Here is a 19,904-nt window from a genome sequence, read left to right as displayed (position 1 = left end):
ACATGACATCATCCTAACTTTGTTTTGAAAAAAGCAGCCAGGAACGCGGAGTAGTAATCATATTAAGCTATAGTAGGCTTATATGTTTATTTGATGTTCATTTTATTGTGGTTGGTCAGCATTATGGCTAGGAGCAGCATCACCTGCCCTGCCTCGAGTCGATCTTCGGGTTCGTCCTCTTGTGCTCCCGTTGAGCGCTGTGAGTGCGGTGCGTCGGCATGCAGGCACTGTGCTGGCACCACCAGGGTGCAGGCAGGGAGGGTGTGCGAGAGTGAGTGACAATCAGCGGTGCGCTGCGGTGGGCTTGCCCGGTCTGCCCTATATGGCTGTGAGATGAGCTCTACGCTAATATCGGCTTGAGGGGCACAGCATCGCGTTTCTGCCGACAAGTCAGTGGCTTTCAGAGTCTAAGCAGGCTCCTTCACAGCCATGGCCGAGGGCGGAGAAGGGGAAGATGAGATTCAGTTCTTGAGAACTGTAAGTAAAATATTATTCATTATCGGGCTCAGCGTTTAGGCACTGTAGTTCTATGCCGTTGTTATCTCACAAAGCCTGTGCTCGGTCCGCAACCAATAGCCCATTAGTGCTCGGACCGAGTGGCCAAATCAGTGGACCAAGTTACATATTTTGAACTTTATTTTTACCCGCAAAAACGGCTTGCTATTATTTATTCTGGTTTGCTGCTTGCATGAATTGTGAATTTTGGTCCTCCTGGCGAACTTGTCGCAGGTGCCTCTAACAGCCAGCGCGGTCGGAGAGCGGCATAATCTGCCCTCAGAGCACCTGTCGAGAGGGTTCCAGCCAGCGAGATGTGGAATGTCAATGAGAGTTCCATCTGCAGGTGCAAGGGCGAAATTACTTAACGCATTAAGGTTCCTGACATTGTATTCACCGTTTGAGTTTGTGATATGTCAGACTCAGACAATGTATTTGTGTGGACTTACTGCATGTGTGAACTGCTATTCGGAGCATGGTATTGGTATTTCATTCCCTGGATAATTTTCCTTTACATAATCAGGCAATGCTATTATATGAATTGTGTGCGTTGGTAGAAGAAAAGTATCAATAAGTTGTGTTCACACTCCAGCCCTTTGCAATTACTATTTTAGTTACCGGTAGTTGTTTGACGCAGATTGCTTGCAGTGATGTGGTTAGTTAGTAGGCTATGTAGGCTACAGCAGTTATGCTTGTAAATGATAGCCTATGACAGGTTGTATGTTGGTGTGGTGGGAATAGCTATCACAGTGGGGCGACCACGTAATTATTGCCTGACACAGAGATAGACTTTTGACATGGGAGACTTGTTCCTTTATCCCCCAAGTTCAGTATTTAATTGACAGGTCATATACATGACTAAACACAGTCAAACACAGATTTGCAGTTGATGGTCTACAATCTACAGTAGCCTATGGTCCTCAGATGGGCCTGTTTTTTTTTTGTCTCTGAATGTGAGACATGGAATAGGCTTTAACTCAAAATCATGGTGTTTGTTGTAAAGTAGGATACTCGAGTATCTCTCTGATGTACAAAACAGCTCCCTGCAGAAGATGCATCCCATCTAAAAAATATATGAGACCTTTTGGGACAGTGTCATAAGGCTGGGGTGCCTGCATAGTGGCGCGGCCACGAACCACACGCTCCTTGAGTCGCTAGTCCATCTTGTCTGGCATGTCTTCCCTCAGTTTCCTGTCTTTCTGCACTCTCCTGAGTGCTACATCTAAATAAAGCTACCACTGCAAATTAAAGTTTGGCTCAGACCCATGGTTGTGTCACATTTGTGTGGGAAACAGTGGCAGCTGTCAGTGGCAGTGCAGAGTGCACTGCAAACGAACAACAGCAGGAGGTATAGAACTATTCTGCAGAAAATTGATCATACTGTGTAGCCTTGTTGGCTCTGTCACGGTGAATTGTGTTATTGATTGTTGTCGTCATGAGACGTTGGCCCATGTGGAAGCCCTGAGGGAGCTTTAGGCTGGGCTGGTTGGCAGCCAGACAGGAGCCTGTATTTAACAACAGTATGCTGTTGATATGCTGACCCATGCCTCTCAGATGCCACTGTCACAATGGCATCTTGATTATCTGATGACAACAGCAATGTGTAAAGCGTGTTGTCAAGGTTGATTCACAAAACAAACTTAGTTGTGACCCTGCACCAAGCTGCTCCAATTAAATGTAGAGCCTAGCCACAGCATGATAATCTGTATAGGATTTTTCAATGACTCAAGCTTTCTGTACCACTTGTAGTGCAGTTATTCAAAAGATGATGTATAAAAAACTGATATTGACACTTACATTTTGTTTGCTAATTTTGTTACAGTCTAGAATAGGAACTTAAGGTTTTTAGTGATGGTGTAGAGCCATTTGTGCTATTGGCCACTGAAGTCTTTTACACAGAACCAAACAGCAGAGCCCTCTTCTCTCCACTGTTTCCAAATTTAACTTCAGAGGGAATCATATCTTCAAGCTGCCGTCACTGTCAGGCAGAAACCTTGTATGTCCAAAAACCTTTCAGGAAATGGTAAAAATAATAATAACCTTTGCTGTGTTCCAATGGATCTAATGTGAATACTTTTCATTGGTTAAATATAAAACTCACACACAGAGTTCCTTAAAAAACTTTTATCAGATGTACAAGCTCACAACACGTCTTCACAATGCAACATATTGTGAGTTTATAGAGCTGCCATTTATATATGACAATGTCACACGACAATATATAAAACAATATGTTCGGAAATACATGAGCCACATAGAAATCTCTCTGTCCCAACCTATTGTGTTGTATGATATTGGCTAGCCTATAACTAACATAACATTGGTGCTGGGGTCCAGAGTCATCTTCTTAGTTCCAGCCTGGAATGTGATGAGGAACACCTTGCTGTCGAAGTGTAACATTGGGTGAGCTGGGAGTGATGACAAGTTGGCGGAACACACCTCTACCGCAAAGTGAGGATTACCCCTGCTGATGTTGGGTACCTAACATCAGGGGCCTAACATCAGCACGGATAATATCATTCATCACATTCAAGCCTGGAACACCTTGCTGTCGAAGTGTAACATTTGGTGAGCTGGGAGTGATGACAAGTTGTCGGACCACAACTCTACTGCAAAGTGAAGAGGATTATCCCTGCACCTCACACTCTTCGAACCCCCCCCCCCCCCCCCCCCAACCACCCTGCCCGTGCTTGTCCCTGCTTCCTGATGTCACCCCTCCCGCCCCCCTCTCCACTGCGGTCACTACTGCTTCTTGACGTCACCCCCGTCACCCCCCCCCACACACACACACACACACTTCCTGATGTTATAGATCGAGAAGCACATCTATAATCTTTATCACTTGAATCCTCTGTCTCTGAAAGCTCTACACGTGTTGTTTTTGTGCTGTGTAATGCTATTCAGCAGCACCAGATTTTGTCATGGCAGTAGATTGGCATGGCATCTAGATTTATTAAGAATATAAACATGTCATGGCACATTGTGGTCTCTGGAGATGCAAGTCTTGATGCAAGGATTGAACTGATAGTAAAGTAATGAAGGACCCTCTAATTGTAAAAGTTAAGTATTAAATAAGTTACCTTTTCACACTGATCTGTCAATTATGTTATCTCAAGTGCGTTAGTAATAGGCAGTGCTAAATGGTGGCCAATGTTCTCTTACACTATTTCTACCATAGCCATGATTGAATTACATGTGGACCATCTGTTTTTTCTATTTGAGGGAAGGGGATAGAACTCAAAAACAACAAAAACACATCTTAGTCATATCATACTGTATATTCACATGAGAACTGTGTTGCTTTGCTGAATTTACACTAAACGACGTACAATGTAAGCTTATTTACAAAGCCAGTTGAAGCTTCCCACTGCTCTACACTGAAAGGGACACTATCACAAGTAAGACGCGCGAACGCGGGAAGCGAACGCAGCTCGTAAATTGCAAAAACAACAATTAGAATAAATTACGTAATTTTTTAAGTTTTTTTTTAAGTTCTCTTTTTTTGTGTTTAAGATTTTTTTTAAGTTAAGTTTTTTTTTAAGTTAAGTTTTTTTAAAGTTTTTACTTTTAAAGTTTTTTTTTTAAGTTAAGTTTTTTTTTAAGTTACGTTTTTTTTAAGTTAAGTTTTGTGTGTGTGTGCGTGTGTGCGTGCGTGCGTGCGTGTGTGTGTGTGTGTGTGCACGTGCATGTGTGTTTTTGTGTGTGATACAGCTGCGCCCTCTGGTGGTGGGCGGGTGGTGTTACAGCGTGACACACACACAGACACACACACAGACAGACAGACAGACATGATCTGCTGGGTCTCATAGTAAATGCTCACTGCGTTCGCAACTATGTTCAGTGGTGGAAAGTGACTAAGTACATTTACCCAACTAAGTACTGTATAAATAGTCTATACTTATACTCCACTACATCTCAGAGGAAAATATTGTGCTTTTTACGCCACTACATTTATTTTGAAAACTTTAGTTACTAGCTTTGCCATTTTAGATTATTAAAATGTTCATTAAACACTTATAACCTAACACAACGCATGCGATGCGACACATTGTGAGCTTGTAGATTAGCTATTTTTGAAAATGTTTAGTACTCTTTTTACTTATATTTTGATACTAATGCTTTTGTAAAGTAATAGTATGTTTTGTAAGTAAACATTTAAATATGGATCTTTTACTTGTATGAGTATTTTTATATTGTGGTAATACTACTTTTACTTAACCACTTAAGTCCCATATGGTTGAGCGGAGTCCGTCAGGGCTCTATAGGCCTACTAGTGTGTTTTCAGTTCTGTTATTGTGGGGAAAGCTATGCTGTGAGTGACCTGCTGTAAGCTTGTCGAGCTGCTATTCTCAGCAAAAACTTTGCCCACAATACGGATGCTGACGCGTAAAGTGGTAAAATAAAAGTAAAGAAATCTGAGTACTTCTGCCACCATTTTACAATTTTCAACATGAGCTCTATAAAGCTAATATTCCATTAGCAGTCGTACCACTGCAGTGTCCTGTATCTGAAATTATACTGTGGTTGTGCTGAAAAGTTTACGAATGGCGCTTGTGAATACTACTGCCCTTACTTCCTGGTTTGTAGATGATACCCACGTTGCTATGACATTGTCCTATTTTGTTGTGTTTATGGCAAAATAGCAGTCTTGAGTACAGATTATATTAATCAGGGTGATGGGGTGATTAGAACATACAGTAAGGGCGTACCAGGCTGATGCTTGCCTTTGAAATGCACCATAGGAGAAATGCCAAAACAGCAGAAAGGGGATTTGTCCTTTTAAATATTGTTGTTTTTTGATAGATTATGGTAATCATCAATAATTAATTTAAATGCACATAGCCTTTAACCTAACCATCTGAACCCTAGCGTCACAATTGTGGTGCATTTCTTAATAAGTGAACATTCTGCAAAAATTCACAAACGTTCACTGAAAATGGCAGTTCTGCAAGCTCACAATGCATTCACAACAGGACTTGCTGTGAGCTTATAGATCGGCTATTTTTGTTGAGGAAATTTGGTGCAGAGAGAAAAGGAGAGCAGGTATAGATCCCTGGGAGACCCCTGTCAGAAGTACATAGGTTTTATAGATCCCTGGGAGACCCCTGTCAGAAGTACATAGGTTTGCAGTGGTTAAAAGGCAGCCAGGTGATCCACAGTCACCCTGTAGCCGCCCCCGGGGCTTATTTGGAGTGTATGTTGTTCTGGAAGCCATCTGCATACCAAGGCCAAGACTCTAGGGGTTTAAATTTAGCCTTTTAAAAGCTGATGCTTCCACAGCACATACAGTACAGCCTTGGTCTCCTGGCACCATACCACTTACCACAGGGACATTGCTCCTGGTCTCCTGGCACCATACCACTTACCACAGGGTCATTCCATACCACTTACCACAGGGTCATTGCATCAGCCTGAGCGCCACAAAACCAGTGGCACTTAAACACCATGTTTATGGGGATAATCCAGAATATTTTATTTATTTCCAGGACCCCCAATAACTCTTGAGAGTCACTCTTACAGCTCCATTTGGTTCCTTTTGTACACTCGTTACATATCTGTAAGGGTCCATTTGGAACTTCCTCAAGGAACGCTGCAGGTCTCTGCCCCCCCACTTTAAGAACAAGAAACTTTTTAGCATTAGTTGAATTCTCTTCTATAGTTCTTTTCACACCAGCAGTGACATTGTTGTTTAAAGTCCTTCTTAACTGTTGTTGTCTGTGGAAAGGAAAAGAGAGACTCCAAATCATTGCCAGGTTGGATTACTTGGATATATTGCACCAGTTGATACCCTAGCAAAGTTAGCAGTGTGCACTGAGAGATGGGAGAGAGAGGAGGGGGCAGAGAGAGAGAGAGGTGTTGTGTGTTGCATCCTCAGGTGAACTTCCCTAACTTGGTCAAATTGAACGGAGACTTCCTTCCATATTGATCGAGCTGGAGGCAGAGGTTTCAGTCTGTTCTCTGGCAACTCAGTGCTCAGAGTAGACAAGAGTAGCATGCCTGCTACTATTCCTATCATTCCTATCGGGTTCACCCATCACGGCTCGCGATGGGTGAACCTGTTCAACATTTACACTTGAGCTGTTTCTCTTCAATAGTGGACTAACTAGTATTGTGGATATTTTTAGTTGAACAGTTTTAAGTACTAGCACACTACACTAGCATCCCTATTCTGGGGGGAACATTCACTGGAATAGCCGATCTACAAGCCTGTAAAATGCTAAAGGATTTGATGTAGAGGGAACTAAAGCGCAGACCAAGTACAGTATTATTAGTTTACTAAGTATAGTGTGTCCGCCGGTAGCTTTGTTGGTAGGGCACTCGCATAAGGCCAAAGTGCACGCTAGTGCTCAGTGTATAAGTAGCATGGTTTGGGAAACTAAGTCAGATAACTAAGCTGATGGTAGGTGTTACACTCCACCTCAGCAGTCCATCTACCAGGGGATTAGCACATTGAAATATAGATAGACACCCTCTTTGCTGGCCGATACCGACAATACGGTACGTCACTATGACCCAGGGACGGCCCCAGGGACGGGCAAGGGGGGGCTTTAGCCTCCTCTGGTGGAGGCTTAGCCCCCCCTAAGCCCCCCTCAAAACAAGCCCAATTGACTGACTTCTATGTAAACCAAGATTCATTAGCCCCCCTCTAAATAGCCAGCCCCCCCATAGCACCCCCAGTCGCTGCTATGACCTGCTAAGCATAGAGGGTTTAAGTGGTTCATGTTCTGAAAATAATCTGGCTAACACAATTTTAAAAATGCGTAAGCAAAAGCTGATTCAATTGAGCAGTATTTTGGTAGTTCATAGTTGACTTGTACTCTTATATATGGGATATTAAATCCTGTCACTATACACTCGTACTTAGGCTATTTGTAGTTGTTTAATCGTTTTATAATGTTCTGAAAATGATCTGGTTAACACAATTTGAAATATGCATTGATGTAAACAAAAGCAACACTGTCATTTCACAGATGTGCTTATTCAATTGAGTATTATAATAGTTTATGTACTGTTGTTATTGGCTTATAAAATCCTATCATCTCAGAATATCTTAAATTGGGGTAGTAGTCCTAACCCAATCATATTTTATAGATTTTATACCTTTTTAGTGTTACGTCGAGATCGAGATACGATTTAGGTTACGTGCGTTAGTCATCTGAAGGTGCTGCCAAGAGGGGGGAAAGTATGACATCTCTCAGTGCCCCTGTGGCCCTTTGTTTTCCAGTGAGCCATATTTGCATTCTACAGCCTTAAAGCAGTGTTGACAAGCTCATAAAATACCATTATGTTGGTGGTTGCACAGTGTTGGTCCTGTGGACCGTTACATGGCTTTAGCCAGAGAAGAGCCTTCATTACATTGTTATCCCCAAGAGGACTTTGATAGCATAGCGCTGTAGCCTTTAACATTTGTTTCAATATGATTAAGGACTCCATTTTAAGACTAAAAAGTTGAACGCTTCAAGAGAGGTTCAGGTCCTCTTAACACTATGACTGCGGCCTGGTGGCCACAAGTGGTAAATTCATTGGCTGGGGCCGGGAGATTACTACACAACTACTTCTATTTTCCCTGCTCGGAGGAGGCTTGCAGACCTACATTGTAAGAAAACGCTAATGTTAGCATTAGCTCACGCTAGCTATCTTTCTCAAGAAATGTTTATATTTCGATCGAGATACGATGAAAAATCTGCCTTCCTCAGCGTGTATCCTACTTATAACAGTATAGTCTACGCATGCGTGAGCACGCTCCATGCAGGCAGGAGAAAGCAAGACGTGGCTCAGGGCAAAAAGTTGTTTTTTAGCGGTGCTGTTTCAGATCCATAAAGCGATATAAACCGTATATATACGTCAATCGCAGACAACAGATGGCTATTAAAACACGTATATATACGCAGTGTTGGGATAGTTCACTTTTTTTATGAACTAGTTCAGTTCAAAGTTCAAAATTTTAAAAAGGAACTAGTTCCGTTCATAGTTCATAATTCAACATTTTGAACTAAAGTTCATGGTTCCAAAAAGTGAACTATTAGTTCTTTTTTTAGTTCTTTTTTTATACCTTGAAAGGCTTGTCGGGTGCTTTTTTTCAATGTGCCGTTTAAGGTTGGCTAGTGACGTCGTCGATGAACGGACTTTCTTCTTCAAACCAGGCGGACAAAGTTTACAGAGAAAGGTTTGATTTTTACCGTCTGGGTCAGTACTGAGTTTAGTTACAAATTCTTTCAAATTATCATATTCTGGCTCTGAACGTGAGTCTAAGGAGGAGCCGTCCTCCTCCGGCTCTTCTTCCATTGACTCCATGCTGCTGCTTGTTGTTTGTTGTGATGACGCATTTGTTAGTGCGACTGTGCGAGTGCGACACGGGTGACAGGCAGTCGCTGTGCGGTTGCCAGGTTGGGTGGTTTTTTAGCAGGGTTTTCGAATGGAAGGCTCTATGAAAATCTGGCACCCTCTTGAAGACTTGAACGGTGTTATGAACGTGACAAGCTGCGTTCACAAACACCCAGAATGAACGCGTTCACAACAACGTTCAAAATGCGGAAATGCAGTACGTTCCGTTCACGTTCTCCCATAAAACGAACGCGTTCGTGAACTTTCGTTCTTTGAACGCGTTCGGGTACATCACTGTATATACGTCATTAGCAGTGGCTGTGTGAGTGGTCTTTCAAATTAAATTATTACCTTCATTAATCAGGGGCTCAAAGAATCATATGATTTGTCTATTGTGTGTCTGCTGTCTGTTGTCGGTTTGTGTAGCTCCAGGCTAACTGTTTTCTATTTACTGTGCAAATGTTGATAATTGCAACAGATCAGAGATAACATCTCATGGCATGACAAATCTAAAATCAATTCCCATCTTTCGTGGGGAGGTTTTCAAATGTGTCAAATGCAGGACAGTGTCAATTGATCCATTGTGCCAGAATCTGCTAGAATCTATTCCGCCGTGTCAACCAATTGCATCACTGCAAAAACTTAAGTTGTGAAAGAAACGTTGGTGTCCTACTGTCCTCGTAATATGTAGATAGGATAGGAATTAGGAACAATGACTTAATCCTCACAGACCTTCTGCTGTGTGACGAGTGCTCCAATATGCTTAGTATGCAGCAGTGATATACCTACAGTGTGTCTGACTCTCACAGAATCGGTGCAGCTTTTTGTGGACAGCAAGGCCAGGATCTGGGTCGGGACCTCAGAGGTCCTGACCCAGCCGGTCCTCAGGCTCAGAGGAAGAAAAATAGAGTTTAAGTATTCTTGTGGCGTTTGTCTGTTTCACCTGATCTCAGCACTCATTTTATTTTCTCTGTTGCTAGTATTTCTGCCTTACCTGTCTTGAATATAAAGCAATGATGTATTGTTCTCTCGCTTTATCATCACCACCACATCCTCCTGACACCACACACGGAAACACACACATATCAACCCCAGCCCTCACCTTCCAAACACACCCACCCAAGGAGACCCTGGGATCCTCCCTTTGTCTCTGTTGCGTTGTAGGACAATTATGCTTACATACATTCAGTGGTGGTTGACAATAATGAAGTACATTTGCTTGAGTACTCAAGCTAGCTCCCCTACATTTCAAAAACAAATTGTACTTTTGACAACATTACATTTTTAGGAAGGGACCCCAAGACCAAAATGTACAAAACATAGATTATGAATTAACCACTTAAGCCCTAGTGAAGATAGCCAATCTATTTTGCACTACAAAGACAAAGAGCAGTAACTACGGGGAAAAAAGGCAGATAATGGGTTTAAAAAATCATACCTGTGTGAAGTGAGTGGTGCAACTCCGTGTGGGGGTTGCCAGTGGGGGGGGGGGGGGGGGGGGTGCGACCCACAGGAACGCACCCAGGGTGCCGGCCCGGTTCCTGCGAGCTGCCTCGTGTCCAAAACGGTAGAGAAATGACAGAGTTACCATGTGGGGGTCCCCAGGGGTGTGTGTGGGGGGGAGTTCCAGACCCCCAGGAATGCGCCCAGGGGGCCGGGGCCGGTTCCTGCGTGCCGCCCCGTGTCCGAAATGGTTGAGAAATGACAGAGTTACCGTGCGGCGGTCCCTCTACTGTACCCTCTACTTACTGTACTGTACTGTCACTGTACTGTACTGGCACACCCGAAAGCATCATATATACAGTTAATATGTGCGTGTGTGTTTGTGTGTGCGTTAGGTTGCGCACAGGTGGTGAAAAACAACCATGTTGTTTTCGTGCTCATACCCAGACACCCACCCAGCCAGCTACCTACCCAGCTACCCAGCCACACACATAGCTCCGTAAGGGAGTGGTTGCACCACTCAAAAATAAATATGTTCTTGAGGTAATTGTTTATCCACCAAAATCACTAAGGCTAATTTGATCTTTGGGATACACAAATAAGTCGGTGTGTCCTAAAAGATAGTTACTGCACTTTGGCTTTGTATTGTGAACTTGTAGATCTGCTGATGTTCACTATTTCTTAAAGATTTCTAAGAATTCTAGGGAGAGATTTCAAATTGCAATACAGCAATATGATATTAAAAAGAAAATGTAATTTTGTAATTGGTAGCCTACTTTTGTATACAATGAATAGTTCAATATTTTTAAAAGCATGCACCTTTGAATACTCGTACTTCAGTACTTTAAATCAAGTAAAATATTTGACTGAGCAACTTGTAGTTCAGTATTCTAGTTGTGGCTTTGGGCCAGAGCGAGCTTTCGCCAGTACTGCTGTTATGGGTACGTCCATAACATCAGTACTGGCGAAAGCTCGCTCTGGTCTGTTTGGCGGCTGCCAGTTATTTGGACCCACTATCAAGTTACTGTATGGTTGCAACTTAAGCTAAGCCAAGGAAATCCAATTTGTTAGATGGAGGCTGCATAACTCTTGGTGTCTGTGATCTGGAATTTGATTAGCTTTCTTACTTTGTGGCTTGGGTGGGAGGTGCTTTATTCAAATAATTTGGCTGGCTTTCTTCTATACACACATGCACGCACGCACGCACGCACGCACGCACGCACGCACACACGCACGCACGCATCCTTGGAAGGTTTAAAGTTTTCTAGAGTGACATTGCTGGAGGTGAAGGCCTGAAAGTGAAATCTATGGTTCTGAAATAGATATGTTTCAGAACTTCTTCTTCCTTCTTCTCTGGAGTCCTGCCTCAAAGCAGACCAGAGGTAGAAAACTGTCGTTCCCTGATGTCATCGCTAGGGACACATGCATCAGTAAGCAGGAACTGGGGATGGCAATGAAGGACCGGAAAGTCTGGCGTGGCATTGTGAAATCCATGATCTCGACCGCGGTCGAAAAATGATGATGAGGATGTTGTGAAAACAGGCAAGAGGCAATTCGTAAGAAAATAGCCCAAATCGATATAAACAGCCCCTAACGGGCTGTTAGGGGTTAAATGCTCAAGCACCTTTTAACACTTATACCGTCTCGTCCACTACACACGTGGACCGGTGAGGCGGGTGAAATAGTAGGCAGTGCTCTGCCCTCATGTTGATTCCACAGAGATCATTTTGTTTGTGCTCTGTGGCCTTGATGCCTGGCTGGTGGCGAGAGGTGGATATATACGTCTACATCTCAACCACATCTCATTAAGCTGTCATTACTACCAGGCCCACTTAAGCTCTATAACAACAACTCAACACATAGCTGCTACTCCTAGTCTCCTACTGATACTAAACAGAGCTGGGTTCCGGAATGGAAAACCTTTCATTTCAGGCACACAGGAAGTGTTCTGCAGATTGCCAAACATTGATTTCTCTCTTCATGTCAGTGCGTCAATCTCTCGCTTTGGGTGTATTGATGTAGGTGTTTCTTTTTTTGGAGCTACCGCGGTTTTCTTTTCTTTTTTTTTTAGCACTTTGCTATTTTTAAATATACAACGTCAATGCCCCTTTTTTCCTCTGTAATATCACCCTCTCTCAACTTAGATTACTTACATACTATTACAGTAGTTTCTTACACTCTTTTTCACTTCACAGTTTTATCTTGTTTCCTTGCTCTCTCTGCCTTTTGTCCCATTCTTAAGAAGATATAATACTAGTCTTTTTCATTTAAGAGGATGTTGGAACGTTGTCAATTATTATTTTTGAGGGGCGCCTATGTCCAGCTTTCAGGGCTTGTGTAAACAAACACAAACATTGTGTTAACACAAACATTGAATGCCATTGACAATGAATGGCCAGCTTAACACAAACATTGAATGCCATTGACAATGAATGGCCAGCTTAACACAAACATTGAATGCCATTGACAATGAATGGCCAGCTTTGAGTGTTTGTGTAAACACAAACATTGAATGCCATTGACAATGAATGGCCAGCTTAACACAAACATTGCGTAAACACAAACATTGAAGACGAAGGTGAGGACGCAAATTGTGATAGCCTGGAATGAGATTATGTATGATAAGAGCGCCCCTCACTTCACACAGGTGTGATTTAAAAATATACATATACTCAGGTCCTCATGGTAGAGGCTGATGGATCCAAAGTATCAGCCTGACGCTATAGTCTGGAGCACTACAGTACACTCCCTTGCTTTCTGACAGACCCAGAGTTCATACTGTGGTTCGCAAATTCATACGGCAGTTTTGGATCCCCTGGTACTGCATGTATTCCATCCTAGCAGGACAGTGTGTAATCAGTCTACTGTAGGCAGGGCAGGACTGGGACAAAAATTCGTCCCGGTCATTTTCGCGCGAATTTGGCCCAGACCAGCCCACCACAACCAAGCGCGCAGATAGCAGAAACTATACCGCCCGCTCCGTCGAGGCACACACAAACAAACAAGCACTAATACCACCACTTTTACAGAACAACATAAATGATACAAACCAACAGACAACTACACAACCCTTGTTGCTCTCACAAGAATGATGCTGGCAAAAGGATTCAAGATAGAAGAGGGTCTATTTGTCACTCACTGATACAGGTACAGTGAAATTATCATGATGGCACTGGCAGAACTTTCCTGGTGGCCTGCCGCCTTTTGGCCTGCCTGCCTGCCTGTCAAAAAAACCTACAGTCCAGCCCTGACTGTAGGTAAACTTGGACAGAAGAGCAGCAGTACTATTGTTCCCACGGCCCAAAGTGGTCACACATATTGAAAGTCGCTCTGGATGAGCTCAATGCCTAAATGTCAATTGACAGTTTAAGACAGACAGGATGGAGGTTTGAGTGAGGCACCAGCACCAGGACCTTATCAGGCTTCTATCTGACCGCGGTTCTCATAGCTGGGATGGATTTAATAAAAATCATGCACTTGGCACTTTTTAGATTTTTTACATGGTGTTAGGTATGGGCATAAGGCTTTCAAAAACATTGCAAATGATTTGGGATCGCCCCCTAGTGATCTGTTTGCAATTAATCCAATATTAGATAGGTCAGTATATTTGAAACCCCAAATAATTGATAGAAGAGATTTTTCAATGGATTCTGTATTGGGCATGCTAAATGACATACTAGAATTTAGGAAAATATAAGTTCTGGAAAGGCATCATTTTGAAGATGGCGTCCACGATGGCTGCTGGGAGCTTTAAATGCCTATGAACTGGGATTTAATATGTAACAAATCATAACAATTATGCACAATTATACATAAGTGTTGCAATGAATCCAAGTCAGTATATGGTTGAAACCCCAAATAATTGATAGCAGAGATTTTTCAATGGATTCTGTTACTATTGGGTATGCTAAATAACATAGCCTATAAAACATTTAGGAATTTAGGAAAATCTACGTTCTGGAAAGGCATCATTTCTAAAATGCCTATAAACTGGGAGACATCTTGAAAATGATGCCTTTCTAGAAGTTAGATTTCCATAATTTAGTAGTAGTTTAGTATGTTATTTAGCATACCCAATAGTAGCAGAATCCATTGAAAAGTATTTTCTATCAATTATTTGGGGTTTCAACCATATACTGACTTATCTAATATTAGATTCATTGCAAACAGATCACTAGGGGGTGAGCCCAACTCGTTTGAGATGTTGCCAAAATTCTAAAACCTGTCACCAAGTGCATAATTGTTGATTTTTTACATATTAAACCCGTTTATAGGTATATTTTAAGCTCCCGGCAGCCATCTTGGACGCCATCTTGAAAATTATGCCTTTCCAGAACTTAGATTGTTTTGTATGTTATTTAGCATATCCAATAGTAACAGAATCCATTGCAATTGTTATTCTATCAATTATTTGGGGTTTCAACCTTAGAGTATATTTATAGAGGGTATGCGTGTGACATCATCATCAAACCAGGAAGTTATGCAGGAACGCCTACTGAGTGGCAAAAAACTACTTTCTGGCCTTGACAGCCCATACATCCACACAGAAAAGTCTTATCTGATTGCATTAAATAACATTAAACAATGTTAAACTCACTTTGCCTGTTGCTTTGCCACTCGATTTGCCACTCGATGTGCCATTCACTTTAAGCATGCGCATACTCTCGCATAAGGTTTCAACCATATACTGCCTTATCTAATATTGGATTCATTTCAAACAGACCACTAGGCTGAGATCCCAACTCATTTGCGATGTTTTTTGAAAACCTTATGCCCATACCTAATGCCATGCGCTAAAAATCTAAAACTTGTCACCAAGTACACCATCTTGATGATTTTGGCCGAATTCCCTCCCAGCTATCACACTCTATGGCTTTTGATAGCTAGTCTACAGCTACTGTAAGCTTAACTAAAAACCTGTAGCTCATTCTGTACTTATCACCTCGCCTGACATTTATGAGAAACACGACCCCTGAGCCAATCCAACCATTTAGAAAGGCAACGCAACCGAGAGAGTGTGAACAAGGTAACAAACCTGGTGGAATTCTCTATGCTCATTCCCTAATGTTTTTTAACCACTGACCGCCTTTTTCTTCCCCAAAGTCTGGCCTGTCACTGCCCACCGAGCATGTGCGCCACATGTGTGTCAAAATAGCAGCGCTGAGGGACAGAGCAGATTCACCTTTTCTCAAGTTCACATCGGTGGCAGCTCCGGGTGACTTGTGGGAGTTTATTTGGCATGCTGAAGCTCCGGGAGTTCTCGGGTTTCGGCCAGTGAGAGCATTGGGCCACACACACCTGCTGTTGTCTGTTAGGGCAGGCGTTTTCAAAGTGGGTCCCAGGGGGTCATCATCTAAATGAGCGGTAGTTTAATTTGACTACATTTGAATACATTTCAATTCACTCGAAATTTGTTCAATAAGAAAACTTACGAATGGCTATTCTAACAGTGTTCAAATATTGCTGTTATGAATCTATTTCTGATGTACAAAATGTGATTGAATAAAAAATGTAATGTAAAAATGTACCATGGCCTCTAGGGCACAATTATTTGAAATGGGGGTCTAAAGACCAATGGTAGTTAGGTTGGGGGTCTGTAGCAGGACAAAATTAGAAACTCCCTAGGGCTAAACGAAAGAGAGAGAGGTAGAGAGACAAAATACGGTTAAAGGGAGGGTGTCAAAAGTGAAGGGTCTCCAGAAGGGCAGTGGCATACCTGCATGTCCCAGTGGAGTGTCAAGGAAAGCCCTGAGGAGGTTGTGACAAGAGGTTTTGTTGCCAGTGTGGAATGGTAGAGGGTCTGGTTAGGTTTAGGTCAGCTGGGAAAGGCGTAGGGGTAGGGGGACAGAAGCCAGGGTCAATTTGACACTGTACACTTGCTAGTTGCCCCGCCCAACCTACCCCTCCCCACCCCCTCCCCACCCCCACCCCCCTGCGGAACACAGCCCTATACATAGACCATGATGCTAAGCCTAATTTATATTTTCACTTGCTGAAAAGAACTGATCTGTGTGACATGTTCTTATTGGCTTGTAGATCTGTTCTTTTCGCACAATGTAGTATACTGTAAATTAAACCTTAGCGGTCTAGCAGATGGCCGTGTCTCACGGATCACTTTGCTGCAGATTCACCAGATTCCCTGGCCTGGGATCAAATCAGAGAGAGAGAGAGAGAGAGGGAATGGGGGAGAGAAGAGGGAGGGGAAAGAGAGAGAGAGAGAGGGAATGGGGGAGAGAAGAGGGAGGGAGGGAGGGGAAAGAGAGAGAGAGAGAGAGGGAATGGGGGAGAGAAGAGGGAGGGAGGGAGGGGAAAGAGAGAGTTTAGCTCTGTTAAGATGTCTGGGTGTGGTTATACTTTAATCTTTACACTTTCATTTTAATGCAAACATTGTGATCATATCATAGATATATTTGATTATACGTGATGGGGGACACACAGGGGACACGATGGCACACCCGGGGCCATCAAGTGTACTTGTTTTCATGCCTGGTTTATAATTAGCTGTGCACTGGTGTTGCTCATCGCAAATAGCAGATCTACAAGCTCACACGTTTTGATGCTTGATGTGATGACATGGCTTGCAACCAAATATAAATCAGGCATTAGTTTAGCATGTGTCTGCACTCTACACAGTACGTAATTCCCCCCCACACACACTATTCCTGTCAATCTCTTTGAGACTGTCGTCATGTCATCATGGTTTCAGTCCGACCGCTTCTGCTTTCGAACGAAACTGAAAGCGATGTCAGCAAGGTTCAGCTTGCTTCTTTCAGTCCACCATGGTGTGAATGTCATGATAGCAGTTGCATTGGAAAAGAAAAAAAGCCTCTTGCTGTCCATCTTTCAACAGGCAAACGGACAGGTGTCTGCCACACACACACACACACACACACACACACACACACACTCACACTCACACTCACACTCACACACACACCGAGAGATGCAGGCATTTCATACACCCTATGAAATTTTGTCAACTCCAAAATGGGGACACCGATTTGACAACATCTACTGACATAGGCCACAATCATTACACATTATGGCCAAATATGGCCTAGTACAGATGTGCACTCATGCCCGCACACCCTCCGGTCAGGTCAGTAGTACTGCCAGAGCCTCTAGCTAGTTTTGCCAGGGGACCAGAATTTCAAACAGCTGCTTCTGTATAAGAAAAGTATGTATTTATTTAATTTTAAAGAGGTGAGAAGTCTCTGTCTAGACGGCAGCTATATTGAATATCCCTGGCCTTACTCTTGGAGCGCATGTACAGTATGCCATTCCCAAGGACAAATCCCACAACAAATTGCTGTGATGCACAGACTGAGTGTGTTGATTGTGGTGCGAGTGCTCATTTTGGTTCACTTGCTATAAACTTGCTATTATGTCCACCACGGCTTACCAACTCGGACAGTGCAAATATGTGGGCAGTCTAACTTTATTTTCACGTAATGTCATATATTTGTTGTAAAATACACATAGACAGAACGTTGAGTGAAGCAAAACGAGCGCTTCCCAAAACACAATGTTTGTCGGGAAAAGCATACACACCTCGGGAAGAACAAGCTACAGTATATATCGGGGATCTATCAGCGATACCACTACAAGTTGTAATTCTCAATGTCTCCCTGCTGTGAATGGCCGTTTAAGCCTAAAAGCAGGGCTCTGGATTCCTTAACCACATGCAGGAACCTCCCTATAGAGCGTCGCAGTCCCGCCCCCTCGAGAGACCCGGAAAAGAAATCCCCGTTCATTTTCCTCATAGACTTTTCAGAAAGTATTTACTTAAAGACGTTTACGCCGCGGACAAAGCCAACTCTTGTCATGACAAATCATGACAACAAACAAAATTTTTCGGGCTGAACAAATAATTAGAAAGAAGAAGAAAACGGCAGGTTACAACACTTTTTTTGTTGTTTTTCTTCTTTGTAATTATTTGTTTGGTCCAAAATATTGTGTTTGTTGTCATGATTTGTCACGACAAGAGTTGGCTTTGTACAACGCTTATAAGGTCTTTAAATAAATATACGTTTTGAAATGTCTATGGGAAAAATGCATTGGGAACTATTTCCTGGGCCTGGCGTTGCCATGAAAGGGGGCGGGACTGCGACGCTCTATTCTGGGCATCTCATGAACATTCCGCAACAAAATAGCCAATCTACAAGCTCTCAACGTGTCGCAACACAGTGTGTTGTGAGCTTGTAGTTCGGCTATTTGCAGTGAAGAGATTTGGCGTGGAGGGAAAAAGGATAGTATAGTGACACCAGTCAGCTAAGTGTAGGGCTTACCGTTAGCTACTGTAAGTGGTTACCGTAAGTCAATGGTTAATGCCAACCCTTGCATGCTCATTCAGTTCAGCCTATTCTGGGATCTTGGTGTACTGTACTGTAGGACCAAGCCCAGACAATATACTGTATTGTATTTGGACTTTATCTTTTATACATTTTTTGTCTCTGGAATGTACATTCATGTGAAGAATAGGCCACATGCAGCATTGTTGTGGCATTATTATGGAGCATTCATCTGGTAAACTGGACTATGTGGAAAGATTATTGTGTCAAATGTGTTTGAGCAGGGTAGGCATTTCACGGAGGCCATGAAGGCCATGGTCACCGTGGCCTCTCAGTTTGACTTTCTGACCCTAAAAAAAATCACGACTCACACACTGCCCCAGCTGATTGAACCTTGAAGGTCTGAGGAAGAGCCTCCCAGCTCGGAGTCGAAATGTTACCAATAAATAAATCACCCACAATGTGAGCAGCATTCTGGTGCACAGGCTTTATAGTTTTTTCATCATTTCAGCTTTTTCTTGTCAATATGTCTAGTTTTGTTGAAACACATCAGAACTCCACTCTCCATATCACCATCTTCAAAAGTGTCCATATATATAGTCACTATAGTCCAGCGGACTAGTGATCAGTCCAGGGCTGAGCATGCATGACATTTTGTTCATGCATGTTTACTTTTGAAATAAACATTAAATTAAATTAATCATTTCAGTGGCCTTAAAATCATTGTTTTGTTTGATGGCCTTCCTGGCTGCCCTGGCATTTGGCATTTGTGCCCTCAAACAATTTACAACACCAAAGGTCAAATGGCTGCCTGTGAGTATTAGCTATATTGAGGTCTAAGTAATAGCCTCCTACTGTTGCATAGAACTCATGGCTTTAGTTTTTGAAGGGCGTTAGCCCCTCCTATATACAGCTTTAATGTTTGTTTTTCAACGATGCTTGACTGCTTGACAGTGTAGTGACAATTTAAGGACTTTTAAGACTTGTATAATACCTCAAAGGCTCTAAAAGAAAAAGACCATTACTGCATCAAAAGTAATCAGCAAACCATGCTATAAAAACTGGTCAAACATTGGCCAGATTGTTAAATAATATTATAAGAAAGAGGCAACAATTGTGAAAATAGCCGATCTACAAGTTCACAACGAGCTTGTAGATCGGCTATTTTCACAATATTTAACTGTGGAACCATTCTGTTGCTTGTCTGGGTGAGGGGTCCCCCAAATATGACTACTTTGGGGGGTCACAGCCTGAAAAGGTTGAGAACCACTGATATAGACTACCTGAATATTCCTAAAATTGCTAGCCTACCACCTTGATCTAAAATAACAATGTTGTAACTTGTAGTGT

General features: G+C 42.7%; 1 protein-coding gene across 1 annotated transcript in view; it reads left to right on the top strand.

Annotated features, from left to right (window-relative positions):
• Nucleotides 1-350: 350 nt before the first annotated feature.
• The window catches only part of ryr3 (ryanodine receptor 3), a 181,780-nt gene continuing 162,226 nt past the window's right edge, over nucleotides 351-19,904 (top strand). Inside the window, exon 1 of the mRNA XM_079525534.1 lies at nucleotides 351-477. Within this exon, the coding sequence (XP_079381660.1) occupies nucleotides 430-477 (48 nt within the window). The 5' untranslated portion in view covers nucleotides 351-429. The remainder of the gene's footprint in view (nucleotides 478-19,904) is intronic.

This window comes from Electrona antarctica, assembly GCF_951216825.1.
Source record: "Electrona antarctica genome assembly, chromosome: 17".
Taxonomy (NCBI): domain Eukaryota; kingdom Metazoa; phylum Chordata; class Actinopteri; order Myctophiformes; family Myctophidae; genus Electrona; species Electrona antarctica.
The sequence above is the reverse complement of the archived record's forward strand: the minus strand, read 5'-3'. Positions and strand labels throughout refer to the sequence as shown.